The sequence below is a fragment of the Triplophysa dalaica genome, chromosome 25 (assembly GCF_015846415.1).
Source record: "Triplophysa dalaica isolate WHDGS20190420 chromosome 25, ASM1584641v1, whole genome shotgun sequence".
Taxonomy (NCBI): domain Eukaryota; kingdom Metazoa; phylum Chordata; class Actinopteri; order Cypriniformes; family Nemacheilidae; genus Triplophysa; species Triplophysa dalaica.
In genome coordinates, this window is record NC_079566.1 from 159,873 (window position 1) to 180,547 (window position 20,675).

General features: G+C 38.9%; 1 protein-coding gene across 1 annotated transcript in view; it reads right to left on the reverse strand.

The window, feature by feature from the left end:
* jarid2b (jumonji, AT rich interactive domain 2b) overlaps window positions 1-20,675 on the reverse strand; it is a 100,105-nt gene that overhangs the window by 35,767 nt on the left and 43,663 nt on the right. The window contains exons 2-3 of the mRNA XM_056741216.1: window positions 17,153-17,285; window positions 11,815-11,938 (exon numbers count right to left, since the gene is read on the reverse strand). Of these exons, the coding sequence (XP_056597194.1) occupies window positions 11,815-11,938; window positions 17,153-17,285 (257 nt within the window). The remainder of the gene's footprint in view (window positions 1-11,814; window positions 11,939-17,152; window positions 17,286-20,675) is intronic.

The following is a 20,675-nucleotide window of genomic DNA, read 5'->3' on the forward strand; positions in this document are numbered from 1 at the left end:
AATATGTAAAAAATCTTACATCAAGATTACTAGACAAGAAAATTGATTGATGCTTAAAACTTCTGTTTGAAATTATATCTCATTAAGATTATTTTTGTACCCCATTGGCAGATAATTTTTCTTGCTTTAAGCAAACAATCACTTAATTTGAGGTGTTTTTTCAGAAAACAAGACATAATTTCTTATGCTTTTTCATGTGTCTAGTACATTCCATTCCATTCCATTTTCTACCGCTTATCCGAACTACCTCGGGTCACGGGGAGCCTGCGCCTATCTCAGGAGTCATCGGGCATCAAGGCAGGATACACCCTGGATGGAGTGCCAACCCATCGCAGGGCACACACACTCACTCATTCACTCACGCACTCACACCCTACGGACAATTTTTTCCAGAGATGCCAATCAACCTACCATGCATGTCTTTGGACCAGGGGAGGAAACCGGAGTACCCGGAGGAAACCCCCGAGGCACGGGGAGAACATGCAAACTCCACACACACAAGTCGGAAGCGGGAATCGAACCCCCAACCCTTGGAGGTGTGAGGCGAACGTGCTAACCACTAAGCCACCGTGCCCCCCTCTGTCTAGTACATGTTTCTTGATATAAGATTTTTTTTTTAATTTGGACTGACAACAGGACAAAACTACTAAGTTAGAAAAGCAATTTTTGCAGTGTATATTCTGTGCTTTCTCCCATATAGGTTATTATTGACAAATATATTTGTGTGTGTTGTACTTTTTAATTTAATTTTAAAGTTCTTTTATAGCTCTTGGTCATCTTAAGCTTTGTTAAAATGTGGTGTATAAATGAAGCTTGCACTTACTACAATGATGGTAGTAATTGAATGAATAAGCTTCAAGTGAATTTGAGATAGAGAGTGTGTGTGTGTGTCAGTGTGTGCGTCTGCAAAAGTGTGTGCGTCTGCGAGTGTGTGCATCTGCGAGTGTCTGTCTGCAGTGTAGTGTAGAGAACAAGTTCTTACATTCAAACCTAATCCTGTTAAGTTTTCTGATTTGTATTGTTCTTTAGTTTTTATAAATTATTTATTGTTCTGGCAGCTCAGGTGGCACTTTTATTTAAAAAAAGTCTATATATTTGGCAGATGTAAAGCATACATGTGTATGTTTTTTGTGTTAGTCCATTTTTATTTGATTTTATTATTTTTATAACAGCTCAGGGATGTTCAAGGAGCAACATGCTTGTGCACTTTCTAAAGATTTTAGTTCTGTTTTTGAATAAAGGGTTGGAAATGAATGCTTTTCTTGGTTTTTGTTTTTATCCGATTCATGGATTAATCGAAAAAATTACTTACAGATTAATCGATTATTAAAATAATCGTTAGTTGCAGCCCTAGTCACATGCAGATCTAAGGAGGCAACTCTAGGATAACAGGCTCGCTTGTGAGGGGTGAGCAACCAATATACAGCAAACCACTCTGAAACTGTAAAACACAATAGATCTCTATGTTGGAAACAAAGAGGCCATAACAGTTTTCCTCACCAAAACTATTCAGACTAAGCGAGTTGATTTTAACAGCAGAGAAAACACAAGCGTGGTTCCATTTAAACATTGTGCTGTGTGTAATATTTTGCACTTAAAATTTGGACCTGGCCTTAAACGTTTATGAATTGACAAATCCTGCACTCTTTAAAATTCTAATCTCGTGTCAACAGTACCATGATGTAATGGCCGTACTGTGATACGGCCGCAGAACATAGCTTCATAATGCTCAGCATACGCCGAGCTGCCTCGCTCTGATTGTGTAGCATGCCATCTATTTGATTTGTGTTTTCAGAGCTAAACAAGCTCTGGAGATTGACTGTAATCTCTAATGTAGTTTACTTTGAGTCTGCTCGCTAAAGTCTGCTCAGTACACATTTTGTAATCAGTAAATCCATCTTCCGTCACATGCAGCTGCTCTGAGCTAGAAGCTTTACCAAAACTGTTAGGACAGGAACACAAATCACCTATCAATCAAAAACATGAAGAAATATTAAAGCGCAGATAAAAGCATGCCATAAATAAATCCAAGCCTCTGATGGACAGCAACTCCTGGATTAAATTCAACTAATCAATTAACTCCAATCACTTTTGAACAATTCTTATTCTGTTCCCAGACAATGATGATTAATAAAAAAAGAATAGCCTGTTCTTTAGTAAAGTCAACCGTCAACTGTTGTTGGCTTGCTGTGTTTCTCGTACACATGCCGACTCCCTCACTTCTCTTTCTCCGCTAAAGCTAACCAGCTCCAGATGGGCCACATGGTCCTGATAAACTCTCCCAGCAGCCCCTGCCAGCGCGGAGCAGTTGGCTCCGAGAGGACCGTGAGGAGCCAGCCGCACATGTGCCGAGCAGCTAACAGCAGCCAAAACAGCTCAGGGAGAAGCCTGACTCTGGGTCATTCATGACAATGATCTAATAAACAGTTCTGAAATGATAATCGCTAAAAATGGTGACAAGGCAAAAAGCATGGTGCCTTACTTTGGTTAGAACGTCAATAAATAAGCAGGGAAAAGTTCAACGAATATTTCAACTTAAACATAAAAGATTAAACAAGGCACAATAAGAATTACTGATGCTCAATATTGTCCAACAGTGGTTCTCAAACTGGGGGTCGTCGCCCCCCTGGGGGGCCCCAAGAGGATCCAGGGGGGCCACAGATTTTGTGGCATTATATGAAATATAGAAATTTATTATAAATATTCTACAATCAAACATCAGATATATAAGATAAATAAGACCACCAAGCAAAAGTTGATGTTCCAGCATTGTATAATAAAATTTATTTTTTGTTATTCTATGTTTTGCAAAGTGATGCACTCGACACAAAGGGGGGACTTACAACAAAAACGTTTGTACAACACAAATTTAGTTTGGCAAATTTAAATTGAGCAAATTTACAAATAACACATGTTAAAAAAAGCCCTTTCCAGGTAAATACAAGTACACAACTCATAAGGTAAACGATTAAAAAAATTATAAGTTGAGTATTAATTCAAGCACATCCAACAAATTTAATAAGACTCAACACCACGATCGATGCTATTAAAAACTAAAAGGATTGATAAATTGTTTTATATGCAGTATAATTTTAAATCTAAAACAATAGAATTGTTTAAAATTGTTCTAATAGCCAGAACTTAAAGGACTCCATTTAACATCTTCACAATGCATTTAACTTCTGTTGTAAACATCCTTTTCAGTTAATATTAAGCAAAACCTAAATACATAAGCAGAAATTTTAACATGAGATCTTAACATCCCTTTCATTTCAGAGGCACAGAAAGTTATTAAATTTTAATGGTTTATGAAACAAACATTTTTATTTAAAACAATCTGCTCCTATAAATAAGTCCAGGCACATTTATTAAAAAATAGTTTCTGATTTGATGCCATGTTTCTTTCAGCATTAGCTAAATCAGATCCAGTTTCTAAACTGTTTGTCTGTTGAGTCTTCGGGGAGATTACAGAGAGCAAAGACACTCTGATTCAGTAAACACTGTTGAGAGAAACTATCGGACCCTGATTTGAAGAATAAATGAATGGGATTTCAACATCCCTCCCCAAGGAGAGCTTTTCTTCAGATATTTGGAATCAACTTTTGGCCTACAAATTCACTGCAGCTAATTTCTTATTGCTTCTATGTCTGTTTGAGTTAAAGTCTCTGGGCAGGATGTAAGGAAGACGGTTCGATACTATACTGACCTTTAACCCTTTTGCCCAACCACTCGGCACTTGTATATAAGATCATTAGTCAGGTGAACTCAGGGCTGCGAGGTTAATCAGCTTAAATACAATCCTGAAGTCTCTGTATTCACCTACTAATGCCAAACGTAACACACAGCCTTTAGAAAATACACACAGAAACATACATATATTTATTAAGTGGCTAACACACACAAGGTCTGAAATTCTTTGTTTTTGTTTAGGTGACAGGGCTATGAAAAAAAACAGTGTGATTCACAAAAACACCAAATAAAAATTATATTGTAAAATTCATCAATTTCCCCCTCAAGGATGTTATAGTTTAACAATGAAAACTGTTAAAACATGTCTACTAATTCAAATTAAATAAAATGTATGCCTAAATATTATTTGAAGAAATTTAACTAAACAAAAACTATCATCTGCCAAAAAAAAAAAAAATTACAAAAGCTAATTATATAAGCTCATTTAAATTATTAAATTGCTAAAACTAAAATATTAAGAGCTAATTTTAATGATCGATACTGATTATTTACTACAATAACTCAAAAAATACATGTTTTCTTGTTGTACATCAGTTTCACTTTATAATAGCATCACATTTTAAACTGTGAATAAACGAGAGCTGAATGTTACGATAACAGTAATGAATTCTGTCATTCATACCAGAAAACGGCAAAAACCAAAACTAAAGAATTTTCATTTCTGCTGTAAACTCGTATTTACAGGCTCTTGTTTGGCTCGCCATAGCTTGAAATCTAACCTTGAGTGTGTTTAAATGACTTTGGGGGTCCAGAAAATACTTATAAACTATGCTGCCTTCACATTTACTCTGGGAGTTTTGACTCTAAGTTCCAGCAGGATGACGGCTATCCAGAACCCAAACGATACCAACGTGGCAGTCTACACGCTTAATCCAATTTGGACCTGATTTCATTAAAGGCAACCAAAGGCTTTTCGTTACGTAATGGAAAGCTTGTGCTGCGGAGACTGTAGAGGTCTGATAGAAAGCGAGAGCAGCACTCCTATAAAAAAAATCCCTTTCCAAATCCCATGTCTCTACTTAAGACGTCTGTCACTCTTTATAAAGGACTGCAACTTAACCCAGCCGGTGTGGTTTAACAATAGAGCAGCCAGGCTGAGCTCAGACAGGTGGTCTATACTGGCACTGAGCCAGATGCTGAGAACCCACGCCATCCTCCCGTCTGTCTTGACACATAAGTCTGCTGCTCAAGCGCGAGAATAAACAAACCTAAAGACAAGAAAGACTCGCAACACACTAACAGTGCGCATCTAGTAGAGAGCATTCACAGGCTTCCAATCTCATATTAATCTTGAGTGCCTTTACAGAAGTATTTAGAGTATTTAGTTTGATCAAATTTATGAGGGATAAATCTTAAAGAGAGAAACAGCTATATGATTATTTGCGGATAATCATGAGCTGCTAGAGGTAGGACTAGTGGGGAGAGTCCTGTGGTTTTTTTCTCGATTGGAGTTTTGGGTTCCTCGCCACCTTTTGCATATTTGCATATTTGCCTGGCCGGGGGGGTTGCTTTAGAATTTAAAAGTTAAACATAATTTATATTGCATATAAGAATTTATAGTCCGTTTAATATTTGACCTGTGGTTCTCTCTCCTTTATCCCAAATGTGTGCGAGTGTGTTTGCGTGCGTGCGTCTATGTCAATGTGTGTAAGTATGTATGCATATTGTGTGTGTGGAGAATTTGTATGTCTTTCTTTTGTTGTTTTCAACTTTTTCTTGTTTTTACAGGTATATTTCTTTAGTTGTTTTTCTTGTATTCAATGTGTCTCATGTACAGCTGCTTTGTAACAATGAAAATTGTAAAAAAGCGCTATATAAATAAAGTTGGGAGTGGGACAGAACTACAGCATGAGCAAGCAACACACCATTATATTAATCCATTCGAGACTTGTACATTATGCACGGACACGCCGATTGACAACAAAACAAAGATATATGACTAAGTTTGCTATTCTAAGTTTCAAACGCCATCTATCAGTTTCAAACAATCTCCAAATACAGCGTTATATTCACCGTAGAGAAAGAAATAGGATCCCTTTAACGACACAAGGATCAAGAATTATAAAAAAAAAACTTACAGAAACAAGTTGGAGTTCTCTGGGAGTGTATCAAGTACAGAAATACTAGGTCGTATGTCCAACTCGTTTCTTTTTTATCAATTTGACCATGTTAAGCATGAGAACCCAGCACGTTTAATAGTGTAAAGAATGCATGACATAGCATGATACTCGATCTTTAAGACTTACAGAACAGACCCCATGAACACCGGTTTATAACATACGTACTCTCATCGTTTGTGCATATATCTTCATACTGATCTCTCTTCCCACTTTATACATATAATATAGCCTAGAAGATTGTATAAATACATCTGATTATCAGATCTTAATCTGGTATCTTCAGTGCATTTTCAATTTTTGCCTACATTTTAACTTAGGTGAACATTTAAATGAATCGTAATAAATAACCTAAATTAAATCAATTTAAGAAAGATGAGGTATAAGACATAATTATAATGGGAGATTGTTACCGTGAAATAAATTGTTACAGAGAAATAAAATTATTCATTCCGCCCACCCCTAGGGGCAGGTGAATCTAAAATGGATGACATTAAAGAAGCCAGCACGAAACAACAATGTATCAAAACCAACCACTGTATTTAATATGGATAAGCCTTAAAGTAAATATTATATATAGTATAGGAGATGAAAAGACATTGACATCTACTTCTAGCGCTCATTTTAGCATCCTGGTACCAGACTGACCCGTGTCTTCTGTAAACTTCATAAAGCCAGCCAATCAGACAGCAGCTTGTAATAAAAAGCTTTTTGCCATGTGTGAAGTTAACGTTCATCATAAGGTTCAATGGCAGTCTGAGGATTGGATTGGAATGCTGTGACTGTCATTTGATTCTGTACAAAACTTAAAACAAGAAGACTGTCTCTTTTGCCCTTTGCCGTTTCTTACAGGGAACTTAAGTCTGTAAACACCCACAGCCTATAGTTGAGGATACACTTGGTGTTGGCATGAGTTAAAAAAATAGAATATGATGTGTCAAGGCCATAAGCAAACTTCCTCTTCAACATACCCACAAACACAAAGACAGATTTATGACAGTGTAAAGAATTGAAGTCTATATCATTGAACATCAGTGGCCTACAGTCAACAGCAATCAGTCTCTAGAAGACAAATGTCTACTTATCCATGCATAGACAACAGTATTTCGTCAACATCTTGAAATCCTAAAATGGTGCGTCTTCAAGAAGCTGAGTCAAGTAGTTCAATAGTAAAAAGCATCCATCAAGATCTTATATTTGGGTTTGTTTCATTTTCAACGGATACTATGCGAATGAACAGAAGCTTGTTTGTTCCATGCAGTCTGCTCTCTATATGTCATCATGCATCATCAAAACAACTTTTATGGAATTTACATACAAGTCGGGGGCATAAAAAATTCTACTAATTAATGTGCTAAACTGACAAGCCTGATAAAAGGGGTTAACAGCACCAGACATAACTCAGAGGCCAAAACTGAGCTAATGGGTCATGCCTGCCATTCAACACCGCTGTTGGCAAAGAGTTTAAGAGCGATAAAAGTGTATTAGAGCATAAACAAAACAAGCATTAAAGGGATAATGCGTATACACGGATGTATACACACTGAGGTGAACTTACTTATCAAGTTTTATCGGTAACAAATATGACGTGTCCAAACATACCTGGGCACAACTGCCGAGATTACAACCCACTGTTCCAACTCATCCAGGCACAACCAATCGGCAGCCATGATTGTGCGGTGAGCAAATACCTCAGCCCATGTCCTCAATCACAGGACATTCCTGCCCTGTGAATCAGACAGAGAATGGAGCCAAGCGGCCTACCTGAGAACCCTCTTCTCACGCTACACCTCTGCGCACGGCTCCAATCATGTTAAATCTGCGACGTGGATCTGCAGTAACATCAAAGTGGATTGTGCGGTATGTAGGGCTGCCAGCATATAAAGAGGAAAATCAATATGACTGTTATATAGCCATATGCATAGATGTTGCAATCGTCATGGGTCTTTATGAATAGGGCGTATTTTAAAGCAGACAGAAGAGAGAGACTTTATTAAAGGCATAGTTCACCCAAAAATGAAACTTCTCATCTCATTCCAAATCTGTAGGCCTTTCTCGCTTCAGCAAGACACAAAAGACGATATTTTGAAGAATGTTCTCATCAAAAAACACAGGCCCCCATTGACTACTGTATAGACACAACACCTCCGAAGACATTTCTCAAAATATTGTTCTCTCTTATGTTCCACAGAAGTGTAATGACAGAAGGGTGAATAAATGATGAACATTTTTATTTTTGGGTGAACTAGTCCTTTAAAGTAGGATTGATAAAACTAAATACACAACAGAATGTGTACCCGTAATGTGACATATGTTGAATTCTACCGAAATAAAAATAGCAAATTATTTTTAAGTAGTTTGCAGTCTGTGTATAACGTGATATTATGCAAACAATGTATCCCATAATGTAATAATTTCAACTTGACATTAAAAAAAATATTCCTATTTCATTAAGATCGCATCCCAACAGATGCGTTATGACACGTAAATGCAGCATTGGCCATACACAAAAAACCTAGCAGTAACTGCGCAGTCACTATAGACAAACAATTCCAATGATGTTCTCTGTAAGAGTGGATCTCAACCAAGTAAACACACAAACACATAAAGAAAGCCCTTGTCAGGGTCTGCCACATTTGGTGCCTCCTTGTGTTCTCTGGGTGTATTTAGGGAGCCTAGCAGCTGCGTTTCTAAATGAGGGGTGGGATGTTACCAGGCTGACATTTGGCACTCAGAAACCCGGAGCAGGCCCTTTCTGCATCCCGATCCTGGGAATGCAAACAGCAGTCTACTCCCAAACGGCTTTCCACATCCCTCCCCCTGCAACCTGTCCAGCCCCCGCACCTGTGTCCTGTGTTTTTCTCTTTGCATCTTTTCTTCCTGAGTGTATTGAAGGCCAGGTGTGAGAGATGTTGGCAACGCCTCAATCAGACTCGCTTTTACAGTCGATTGAGTGTGGGTACCAGATGCCCAAAAAGTTGCCCGGCACTATCCTTTTAAGACCAGGCCTCTCCCGTGCGGTGGCAATGCTTCGCTTTAGTTAAATCTTTTATTCTCAGCTTTTCTTTACTTTCCTTCACACTTCCGTCTCTAAATGCAGAGTTGTTTTGAAGATGATTAATTCACAATTAAAGCAGGGTTTTAAATGACAGGTAAACCAATTCCAAAATAATTTTTAACAACAGAAAGATGTTTCGTTGAAGCCATTAAGCTGCGTTAAAGGAATAGTTCACCCAAAAATGAAAATTCTGTATAATCTGTATAAAATTCTTTATTCTGATGAAAACAAAATAAGGTATTTTGAAGAATGTGGGAAACTAAACAGTTCTGGGACACAATTGAATTTTTCATTACAATGGAAGTCAATAGTGCCCCAGAACTGTTTGGTTACAAACATTCTTCTAAATATCGATCTTTGTGTTTAGCAGATCAATTTACACAGGATTATTACAACTTGAGGGTGTGAAAATGATGATGACAGTATTTTCTTTTTTCGTGAACTGTACCAAAATGAACGGACATGTTTTCTAATAAACAACAACCTGAAATGACACAAACTATTCTAATCAATAGTGCAAACTTTACAAATTTGCATTATCATGTATTTAAAAGATAATCAAAAAATATTGCCAGGCGGCTAAAATAAATAAAAAGGAATATTCAGCAGATTTTGCAATAAGACCTCTCCTGAACGGGGGAAACTGCCCACAATGCTTTGCGGCTGCAATGCTTCTGTTTACTTAAATCATTTCTTCTCAGTTTCTCTTAATTTTCCTTCAAAAGTTTTAAGCATCTTTTTGTCTCATTCCATCTCTAAATGCAAAGCTGTTTCAAATATAATTGATTCACAATTATAACAGGGTATTAAATGACAGGTAGACCAGAGGCAGGTGCTGCACATCATATCTTTCACAACTCAATGCACAGAAGGACTCTGGCTGAATAGTTTTTCATGAGGGGGTTGAAACGGACATCTGCTGGGGTCTGGTCGCAGCGGTGAGGCATTCCCGCGTTGTGCGGCACTTGGTGGGCGCTGGGCAGCGTAGCCTTTGAAGCGGCGTCTGTGCTCAGAGGTGTTTTGTTTCCCTGAAGCCGGTGGTGGGCTTAATTCAGAGGAAGAAAAGCCTCTTCAGAGGGCCTACGCAAGTGTGCTCGTGAGGGGGTTTATGGCACGCCATGAAAGTTGTGTCATTAAACATTGAGCCTGATGAATAGGTGTTCCATAGTGGCGATGCCGGCCATCTTTGTGAATACGGTGGAATTGAACATTGAGTGCAACCATACATGCAGATCAAAGTCAAAGCCTGTTGAGAGATGATGGGGGACTTAAGAATTTGTAACCTACGGCAAAGGAATAGGCTCAAACATTGGGACGTGTAGGGATTAAGGCTTCAACAATAATACATCAGGACTCTTCCAAAACCTAGCGAGCTGCCGCAGTTGTCCACTGCCTATAAAAGCATCAATTCAATTCTATAGCCTACTCTTTACATTGGGTGCATCCCTTTGATGTCTTAACATTGCACAGAGCTCTCGGATGTGTCTGTGAAACAGCTAACATGGCAAAGTTCCCCAGAAAAGATCCTGCAATGCATTTTAAGATGCTCAAGAGTCTTTTTGCAAGCTTGCAGCTTAATGCACCATAGCTTTAATGTATACATGCCGATCCTTATCAAGACTAGTTCTATCACAGTGCCGTTCATCTTAATCATTAAATAAATAAACATTCATTTTCAGTACATAGCCCCAGCCCCAGACCCTAACTAAGTTTGAAGTATATAGTAGGAACATTTTCAAAGGCATTCGATACAAGCAATCTGACCATTGATTTAACAATAGAAAGGAATAGCACAGTCAAGTCTAAAGACAGTGATTTTTTCCCTTTGTGTTTGAAATACTAAAAATGAAAATTGTGTGTGAACTTTTCACTGAAAACGTCATGTTAAGCCCGTTTTATAAATAACAGATGGCCTTCAGAAGACTTGGATTGCGTTGTCAATTACAGGGAATCCCTTTATAATGCATTTGTAGTATTTCTACATCCCTTTGGAAGCTTGAAAGTCTCCATTGATTAATCGCATGATAAAGAACAAGCAACTTTTCAAAGCATTTACATGAAATGTAAGCATGTCACACAAGGTCGAAAAACCATGAAGGTAAGTAAACAGATTGCAATTTTTAGGCAAGCTATTCCTATTCCTTACCACTTACGTCTTCCATCTTCAATAGATATTATGCAAAACACACGATTATTTGCTTCACTTGCATTCAATTCAATTCAAGGTCAATTGGAGGCCCTAAAAATGCCCCATGTGGCCTCAATACACCACATATTTTTGAGGATCTTATTTTTACAGATCCACTTCCTCTTTCTCATACCATCTTCAGGTCTTAAAGGTACGGCCGGAGAAAAGATACTTTTACCCTCGATCCATTATGATTTTTCTTCAGAGCTATTACAATTACAATACAAAATCTGAAACGTCAAGTGCTAATTGTGTACTGTATGTTGTCTTAATAGCACTCATTTTTCTTCAAATTTATAAGAAAATGTTTCTGCGCGTCTTAAAGTGACTTATTAAATAACAACCGTGACAGAACATTTCTGAAAGAATTACCACTTGTAAAAAGGTCTTCAGACTCCTTTAAATAAAGCTACATTTTTCTTACTACAGATATCGGCATATGTAAGTTTCTGCTAAATAAAGCCAGAAACGAGAGGAAACAAGTTAAGTCAAAAACATCTGACATCTCCACGAGACAGACACAACTTTCTCCGAAAAATGCCGTCCTGTTTCATACTCACTTTTTCAGCATGAGAAAAGTATTACCTCAGCATTCTCAGCTTGAGTTATCCACCATGGAACCAACCAAATCTTTAACACTGACCTCTGAGAGAGGGAGAGAGAGAAAGAGAGGGGAAAAGAGGAAAGGAGAGATCACTCACCTCTTTTTGGCCGGGTTGTCCTCAGAATACTCACTGCCTCCATCTGTACTCTGAGAGTGTGACCCGTCCTGCTTATGTCCTCCTTTAGACCCACATCCATTCAGCTGCCCGTTTGACAAGGAAGCTGTCGGACAGAGAGAGAAACGGCAGAAACTGAGAAGGAGCAACAGTCTCCAGATGCGACGCGTCAAGTAATCGAATTTAGCGTGAAATATCATCACTAGGGTGCACTTTCAATGTAATAATGCACCATGCAGAACTGTAATGGATCACTTGTGTGAAATGGAAAGGGAGGAGGGGGGTTCATCTGAAGTTTAGTACGCAGAGTAAAACCAAAGGAAAATATCTTAAGGCCTAAGTGGGAATTTTTGGACAAGTGATGAAAATCACTTTAGGCAAGTAGAAGTGAAACAAACTTTGGTGGAACCAACAACTTCTAAACTCACTTAACTCACTCATTAGGATCAATATTTTTTTACTAATAGGCTGAGAGTAGAAAACCTCTAAAGAATTACTTCAAAAAAACTGACACTTTTCACATTCATTGATCTTGATTGTGTAGCTCTGTGTGTGTATCTGCTCAACAACGCTTGCATTAACTTTTATAAAACGCTTTTAGACGATGAGAGAGAAAGTGGGTGGTAGATGTGGTCGATATCAAAAGCAGCTCTATTTAAATTAATAACAGCCCTAATAAAAAAGGAGGCGAGAAGGGAAACAAGCCTGGACAGCCAGCTGTGAGCGAGATAAACCGCAGTATGTCGTAGCGAATCTTCAAATGAACTCTGCAGGTTTGCGGTAGGTTAAACTTTGCTTCTTCTTCTAAGACTTTAAAGTCAAAAACTGTCATTATTCATTTTATTTACCAAAGTTTGTCACCATTGTTGTTATTCACATAACTTTTGTAGTACATTTCATGACATCATCTGAAGGTAAGATTATCAGTAAAAAACAACTTAAAGGTGCAATGTGTAAGATTAAGCTGTATTTATTGACATAAATGAAATATATAATATACATAACTATGTCTTCAGAGGTGTAAAAAGACCTTACACCGCGGGTCCCCTTGCATGGAATTCACCATGTTGTTTCAACAGAAGCCCTAAACGGACAAACTGCTTTGCAGAGCGTGTTTGTTAAGTATGTTGTCTCCTTCGGCAAAGATGCGAAAACATGGCTGTAACACATCTCAACAAAATCGAAGGAAGGAGGCGGGAACCGGCAAACATTTAAACATTTAATAAAGTAATATAACAGCCGGCGGCCCCTCACGGACGACCGCCGGCGAACAAAACATAATATAAATACAAACATAACATAAGTTCGGGCCCGGTCCTCTCTCCTCGACCGTCCGGTCGCTCGTTCCTTTTATGCTCCCATCTCCTACGTGATTCGAGCCCGGTGTGCGCACAGCTGGCGCTAATTCACAATTACTCACCGGACTCGAACCACGGTCTCGCCCCGCCTACTCTACTACAATGGCGACAGCTTAAACATGTGTCAGCCACCGTAGTTCTTTGAAAGGGAGGGGTTAGCGTTGGAGTGAGCGTAGGTTGCAACCTCACCACTAGACGGCGCTAAATTTCATACACTGGGCCGTTACATTTTAGTGGTTGGCCTCCAGAAGAGGTCCAATGTAGTTATAATTACTTTTAAAGAACTAGTTTCTATAAACTGTTGTTGTATGAACAACGTGATGAGAAAAATATAAAGCCTGATGTAAGGGTGATTAGAACATTTGGCTAGTCCCAGTCTCTAAAGTAAACAGCTCAGTCCAGCACTGGCTCTTACTGTTACAGTACTCACAATCCAACAAATCTTAATTTTTAAGGCTCAGCTGAAATAATTTTAATTTTTAGCAACCATTGTTAAATGAGCATCCGGAATCGACAAACATTTCCAGAGCTCCGGCTCAAATCTCTAAACAGCTGGAGAACAAAGTAACTACAATGAAGTCGCTCTCCAACGCATACACGAAAAGCTATAAAGTGTGTTTTTCCACGTGCGCAGGCCACCGTGGCTGGACTTCAAAGAGTGCGAGTCGAGTATTAAGTGTTTCGTTCTCGTGGGACCAAACACTGCACTTGAGAATGCCGAAAATTGGGACGGTTTAAGAATTTGCAAAAAATGACACCCGTGTCCTAGATTTTGAACGACTCGCGAACAGTCGCCATCCTCCAGCCAAAACTCCAGAGAGACGGCCAAGCTGAGTCGTCGTGGGCGTAGAGGGATCAGATGTAAACAGCTTAACGCGAGCTGCTCGCTTTCTTCGTTGTGTTTTACATATGTTGGTCTCACTTGAGTGCCTGTGTGAAAGACAGTCGGAGTCTTGCGGAGCCAAACATCCCGTATCTCTCTCACGCTTGTGATGAGAGCACAATGGTTTATCCACCGTCTGTCCTAATCATATTTATGTGTGTTTAACTAAGCCAATCGCATTCCCCTCCTGGTTTCCAGAGAGAAGGATGATGTGTGTGCGCATGTGTGTGAACAGTGCCGTACGAGGTTATGGTGCGAGACCCATTAGTTAATGTTGTGTAATGACGGAGTCGAACGAATGGCAAACTGCAGTGAGGGAGCATCATGTCACGGGCCTGATGCTCGGAGCATAATTACAACACCAAACACACATCTAGACTGATCACGCCGACATTTTCAATGGAACATCAGTTTATCGGCTCTAGGTCGGAGTATCCAACCGAATCTTAAACCGATGGAATGATGAGCTTTAGGAACACAACAGCCGGCCAGCATCTATCTAGATCTGTCATCGCTAGGGTTGGGAACCGAGAACCGGTTCTTATCCAGAACCGGGTCTGTAAAAAGAACTGAAACCGTGAGCAATTTTTAAGTTTCGGTTCCAAAAACGGTTCTGGTGTGCAGTTAATCTGAGAAACAGAAATAGCTTGCAAAAAGTTGCAATAAAACGTGGCAAGTGTAACAGTTAGGCAGGAAGTTCAGAGTGATAGGCTAACAGTGAAAAGTCACATAAAGTGGACAGAAATGTTGGCCACAGGAAGCACAGTAACAGAGATGTGATGATTGACAGTTGGTATGGCAGCACTCCAATCTGCTTTTCTCTGATGCAAAAACTAAAAGCGTAAAGGTCAAAACTGGAACATTTTAAGACAAAATATATATATATATCTTAGGGTCTTTAAAACCACAGACTGTTTTGTTGCATATTGTTTGTATGTCCATGCACTGTAAAGGTTAGAATTGAATAAATCTGGTTTATCAAAATATCATTAAAGGGATAGTTGTTTTACAAAAATGAAAATTCTGTCATCATTTAATCACCTTCGAGCTGTCCTAAATGTTTATACATTTCTTTGTTCTGACTAACATAGAGAAAGATATTTGGAAGAATGCTTATAACCAAACAGTTCTTGGACCCCATTGACTACCATAGTAGGATTTTTTTTATCTAGGACAGCAAACAGGACAGCAAACAGTTCTGGGGCACGTTTGACTACCATTGTAACGTTTTCTACTATGGTAGTCAATGGGGTCAAAGAACTGTTTGGTTACAAGCATTCTTCCAAATTTCTTTCACTGTGTTCAACCAAACAAAGACATTTATTAAGGTTATACAGGTACAGAATTTTCATTTTTGGGTGAACTGGTAATTTAGATAATCTCAATGCTATCGTACATCAGTTGGATTGAATTTTGTTTGGCCATATTTGTTTATGTTACATATCTGGCTATACCACACTAAAAGACAACCAAACTCGCTGTATCAGATGTGAACATGCAAGTCTTCCATATCAACATGCATTATTAAAGGAACTCCAAGAAATCTAGCGGCGAGGTTGCGAATTAAAACCAATGGCTCACTCCGCCCCTCCCTTTGGAAGCAGTACGTCGGCTGATACAACATGGCAAATTACATGTAACGTATATGTAGATAGAAATAGGTCATTCTAAGGTAATCAAAACATAACGCTTTTCTATGTAACGTCTTTATACATCTCTGAAGATATAGTTAGGCCTATTATATTGCATTTCTGTCAATAGATCATCCAAAAAAATGACATATTTGGTGCTTTAAACACTCGCTGCATACAGAAGGATTACCACTACATTATTGTGGTTATACAACAACAAGAAAACAAGATTAAGAGCTATTTTGTTAAGAGTGTTTGGCGAGTTTATTCAGTAACCCCTCAGCATGAGGCTCGTTCTGCATGTTTATATTTGAAGTGTTCGGTTTGTCTTTAAACTGCTGTGGTTAGTCTCGCCGGGCAGAACTGTGGACTACAACGAAAAGTTTTATCCGTCAACAAATTTATTACAACTTTGCCGAATATTATAAACTATTGTTAGAGTAGACTACACAAACAAGACCGACACAAGGATTAAGAGGTCTGTACAGCATGCTGTATGTTTGTTTGAAATGTATTACTTCCATTATCAGGAATAATTAAGATCACAAACGTGGGTATCACATAGAGGAACACACCAGGTGGATCGAGGGAAAAGGAAAAATGGGCTCAGTGAAATCACCTTAATTAAAAGCCTATATACTATGAAAACAGTTCACAATGATTCACGGACAACACCACCAGCAGCACATATTAAGTAAACCTCTTTGTTTGGATCACATCAATACTGTGCCTAACGTCCATAAGAACAGTCAACTGACACAAGCTAGCACCTTATAAAAGGGAATACAGTACGGCTTCGATTTTTTATCCTTTTTTTATTTCAGAGATAAAAAGGGTTAGCCCCCGCATCAAGAGAACTCCCCCCCCCCCCCCCGTCTCCATCTCGCTGTTCAAACTTATACGTATGAGGTCTGTTCTTTGTTCCCTTCCGAGCCTCTGAGCTCTTTCTAGTGAAAGCTCTGGCTTTCTGAGGCCCGTGTGAAGTGAAGTCCCAGAGTGCCGAGCTGTAACGTCAGACACGCTGCTATCAGACAACTTCCAAAGCTCTAAAGTTAACTGGATCACATGACACTTTTACTCTCTGACACATACACTCACTGGAAATTTCCAAAAGAGATTTCTTTAAACAGATACGGAGAGATCATGACTCATCACAGCTTTATCTTTAACCAAAACTCAAAGCCTTTAAGAACCCATTAAGTAATTAATTTAGATTTATCATAATATAAAAACGGATTATTTATTACATAAAACATCCATTTATCAAAGCAATACGCAACTCTTTTTAACAAACTTCTGAGCAGATGCCATTTGCCTGCTGGCTGCTTACATCCTAAGCCAAAAGATTGAAAGACCTTAAAGTTTTTATAATATTTTGAATATTGCTTTTTTAATAAAAGCCTGGAATTTTTGTCCAATGAAAATGTGGCTGTGAAGTCGTGGCTCACCGTTGGGGCTTTTTCCATTGCTGAGGTCGTCACAGATCTGCCGCTTCTGTGCACTCTTAAACTCCTTCAGCGAGAGATAAAGCACCTTCCGCACCACCCGCTCCTCCGACCAGGGCATCCCATCATTATCATCCTGCGAAAAGAGAGAAAGAGAGGGAAGATCAGCACAACACCAGCGTAACCATACAAGGAATGGACAAATATTAGTGTCAATAAAACCATTTAACAATAATCAATGATGTTCTATTATAAACAAAGAACACTCAAATACACAAACTATTTGATGCTACATTAGTGTATTTGTGCTACAGAAATGGTCTAATCCCTTGAGTAATGTAAATTAATAAGAGCAACTGTAATCCATTGCAAATGGCTTTGTTACAAAGCTACATGTCAGAAATGATGACCTGGCACAAAACGAAATGTGAATGAATTAATGTAAATGTAAAAGGTAACTGAATTAAGACAACAGGACCTGAATAAATTGGCTCCGTTTTAATATTAATTATGCAAATTACTGGAAGACCATTCACAAGACAAATCATATAATAACAAGAATCCTACAAATAACTAGAAGTATTTTCTAGGGCTGTCAAACGATTAATCGCATCTAGAATAATAGTTTACATACATCCGTGTACTGCACATGTTTTTACATATATATATTTGTATCTGTATATATATATTTGTATCTGGGTATATATATATATACAATATTATACATTTGTATTTATATACACATACTGACAATATTTTCATGCGTTTATTAATAAATGCATGTATCTGTAAATACGAAATACGAAATTAACATGCGCAGTACACAGACATATATTATGTATTTAACTTTTATTGTGTATGTGATTCATCGCGCTTCATTGTTTGACAGCCCTAGTATTTTCTGAAAGAAATATCAGTATTTAAAGGCAAATTGGTCATTTTTAAGATGAATTTAGGTTTTAGGCTACCATTAGAGCCATTTAGATATCGTGGAACTGTCATCTTAACACAAGAATAAAGACAAGTCACCTTTATTGTTGTATAAAAAAAATTCAGCGTCCGAATAAATACCAGAAAGCAACCAAATGCAATTCTCTACGCATACACATTGCAATGACATCATTGCTGTCACTTGACATCATTGCTTTCATCTATTAAAGGCCCAAACAAAAAGCCCCAAACAGATGCAAGTTATACAATTCAAATAAATTGAGGTAGTAAACAATAAAATGTTACGACTCTCATAGACAACGACTGCATTTTCCTCTATTCTAGCAGTCATCTTGAGAGGAAGACTGTTGACATTCCTGTGTCATGAAGGTGGGGGAAATACAGTACTTACAGTAACGGTACAAAACTGAGGGGAAATGCGTCAGCTAAAAATCTTATCAGACAGACGGTTGAAGCAACATGCAAGGAGGTGTAAGAATCCAGTTAAGCAACCACAAACAGGCAGTGTTATGACCTAGTGTCCCACCTTGGTTGTCCCACCTTGGTTAATCCTTTAAAGAGCTGTGTGTAAAGATTTGTTAAACTATCGAAACTACACATTTTACAAATCCACAAGAAAATGTGAATGATGCTTGGCTGTCGTCAACACTGGAATGCCAGTATATTAGCCGTGGCTGCTTACTGGTACAGTTCACTCCCCTTATAACCGTGATATGATGAGTATAATGAATTACTGAAAGTTATCTCATTACACATATGAGGTGCATAGCACAATGACTTTGAATTTGCTCCTCTGAATCATTCAATTCACAAGGAAATTCCGACAACTGGACGAATTTGTAGAAAAGGCCCAATTAAAAGTGTTAGTTTCGAGCGGTGCCATTGATTCCTGTGGGGTTAAGCTGAAGGCGGTGCCGAGGGAAACAAAAGGCATACGAGTGTGTGTGTAGGTTGCTGTGCGGGGGCTGACACTGACAGGTGAACATCACATCTCCCAGCAGACACGTAAACAAACACATACACACACACACACACATCTCGAGACTGCTCCACGCACTGATGCACTGCAGAAGGCTGACAGCAGCTGATTGGGCGTGTGGTCTGTGAAACCACCAGAGCACCTCGTTAGTGCGCACACACACTTTTACACACCTGCAGACACGCAACACACACACATGTATATGCAGACAGAGCTCAACTGAAAATAGACTGCATACAAAGCCGCGGCTCAACCACACTGCTGCTCTCTCAGACACCAGAATTAGCAAACGATACGAAGTGTCACTTTCTAGAATTAACTACATGTTATTGCTCTAATATGCCACGGCAGGGTCCTTTGCCAAGAGACGCAATAATATTCATGCGTGTGTGTTTGTAAAGACACTCCACACAGACGGCGTGTTGGGCTGAAGTGCGCGTTGCTGTCACTGGATCCCAGGAGCACAATCCAGCTGGCTGCTGGGTAGGCAGCAATTACCCTACGCTTGCTATCACCTCGCGGTCTGGCGCCGAGCCAGCGCTACTCTCTCAATAGTATTACTGCTCCGTGCGCACACACCTCACCCTTCTGAAAAACTCTTTTCTAAACTTCGACCGCGATCGCTTAGACTTCGAGTCTGTGTTTTCTTTTTCATTTCCACCCTCCTCTCTGTCCCCCTTCCCTTAAAACTTGGCAAGCCGCCATGCTTATTTCCTACTCGCGCTACATATTGCATTCCTTCTCGGGAAAATGCTGAGCTGGATATCGACGTTTACAGAGTCACAGAAGATCAGCGTGGCTTGCTACTCTGAAAAGGGAGAATGAGGACCGGTCCTGTTTGAGCGAGGAAACTTACGTCAAGTCCCAGAGGCTGTGCGTAAATGCACATTTTCAGCATTAGTTTGCGATTTTGGGACGATTAACTGGCAGAAGGCTTTCTGGAGTTAGCATGACAGTTATTGCACAATTCAAATGTGGAGAAGATTTAATACACCATTCCTCTAAACTCAATAACAACAAACTGAACTGAACAGACACGTCTTAGGAATGTTACATATATGAGAAAATACGACTATTGAAGAGTTGGCGACAGCAGTTTCACGTCTAATTGTGCAAAAAATGACGGTTGGAGATCCATTAAAATATATTTAAATTGCTTTAATAATATGCATAAATTAAGAATAATGTTATAGTAATAATTATCATTTCAAACAAGGCAATAATGTTGCCGTGTTTGAAAGTAAGCAGTGTGCCAAGTTGTGAATCGGAAGATGACTGAATAAAGTTATTTGCTTGGAAAAAAACGAGTCTTCCCTAGTCAGATTCGCGAACCGCCGTGGATTAACGTCACTACATATAGTCCCGCCTACGTTTTGCTAGGACTGTCCACAAAAACTTCACTCTTACACTGTAGCTCTTGAGCCTTATTCGTGGTAGACCAATCACAGCAGACTAGACCATCTGACCAATCACATCAGACTAGCGGAAAGGAGGGGATTAGACCAATGAATTGCGGAACGATTCATTTGAGACTCAGTCAAGAAGTAAGATAAGAATAACTGCCTATTATAATGAAATAATTGAGTTTTTACACCT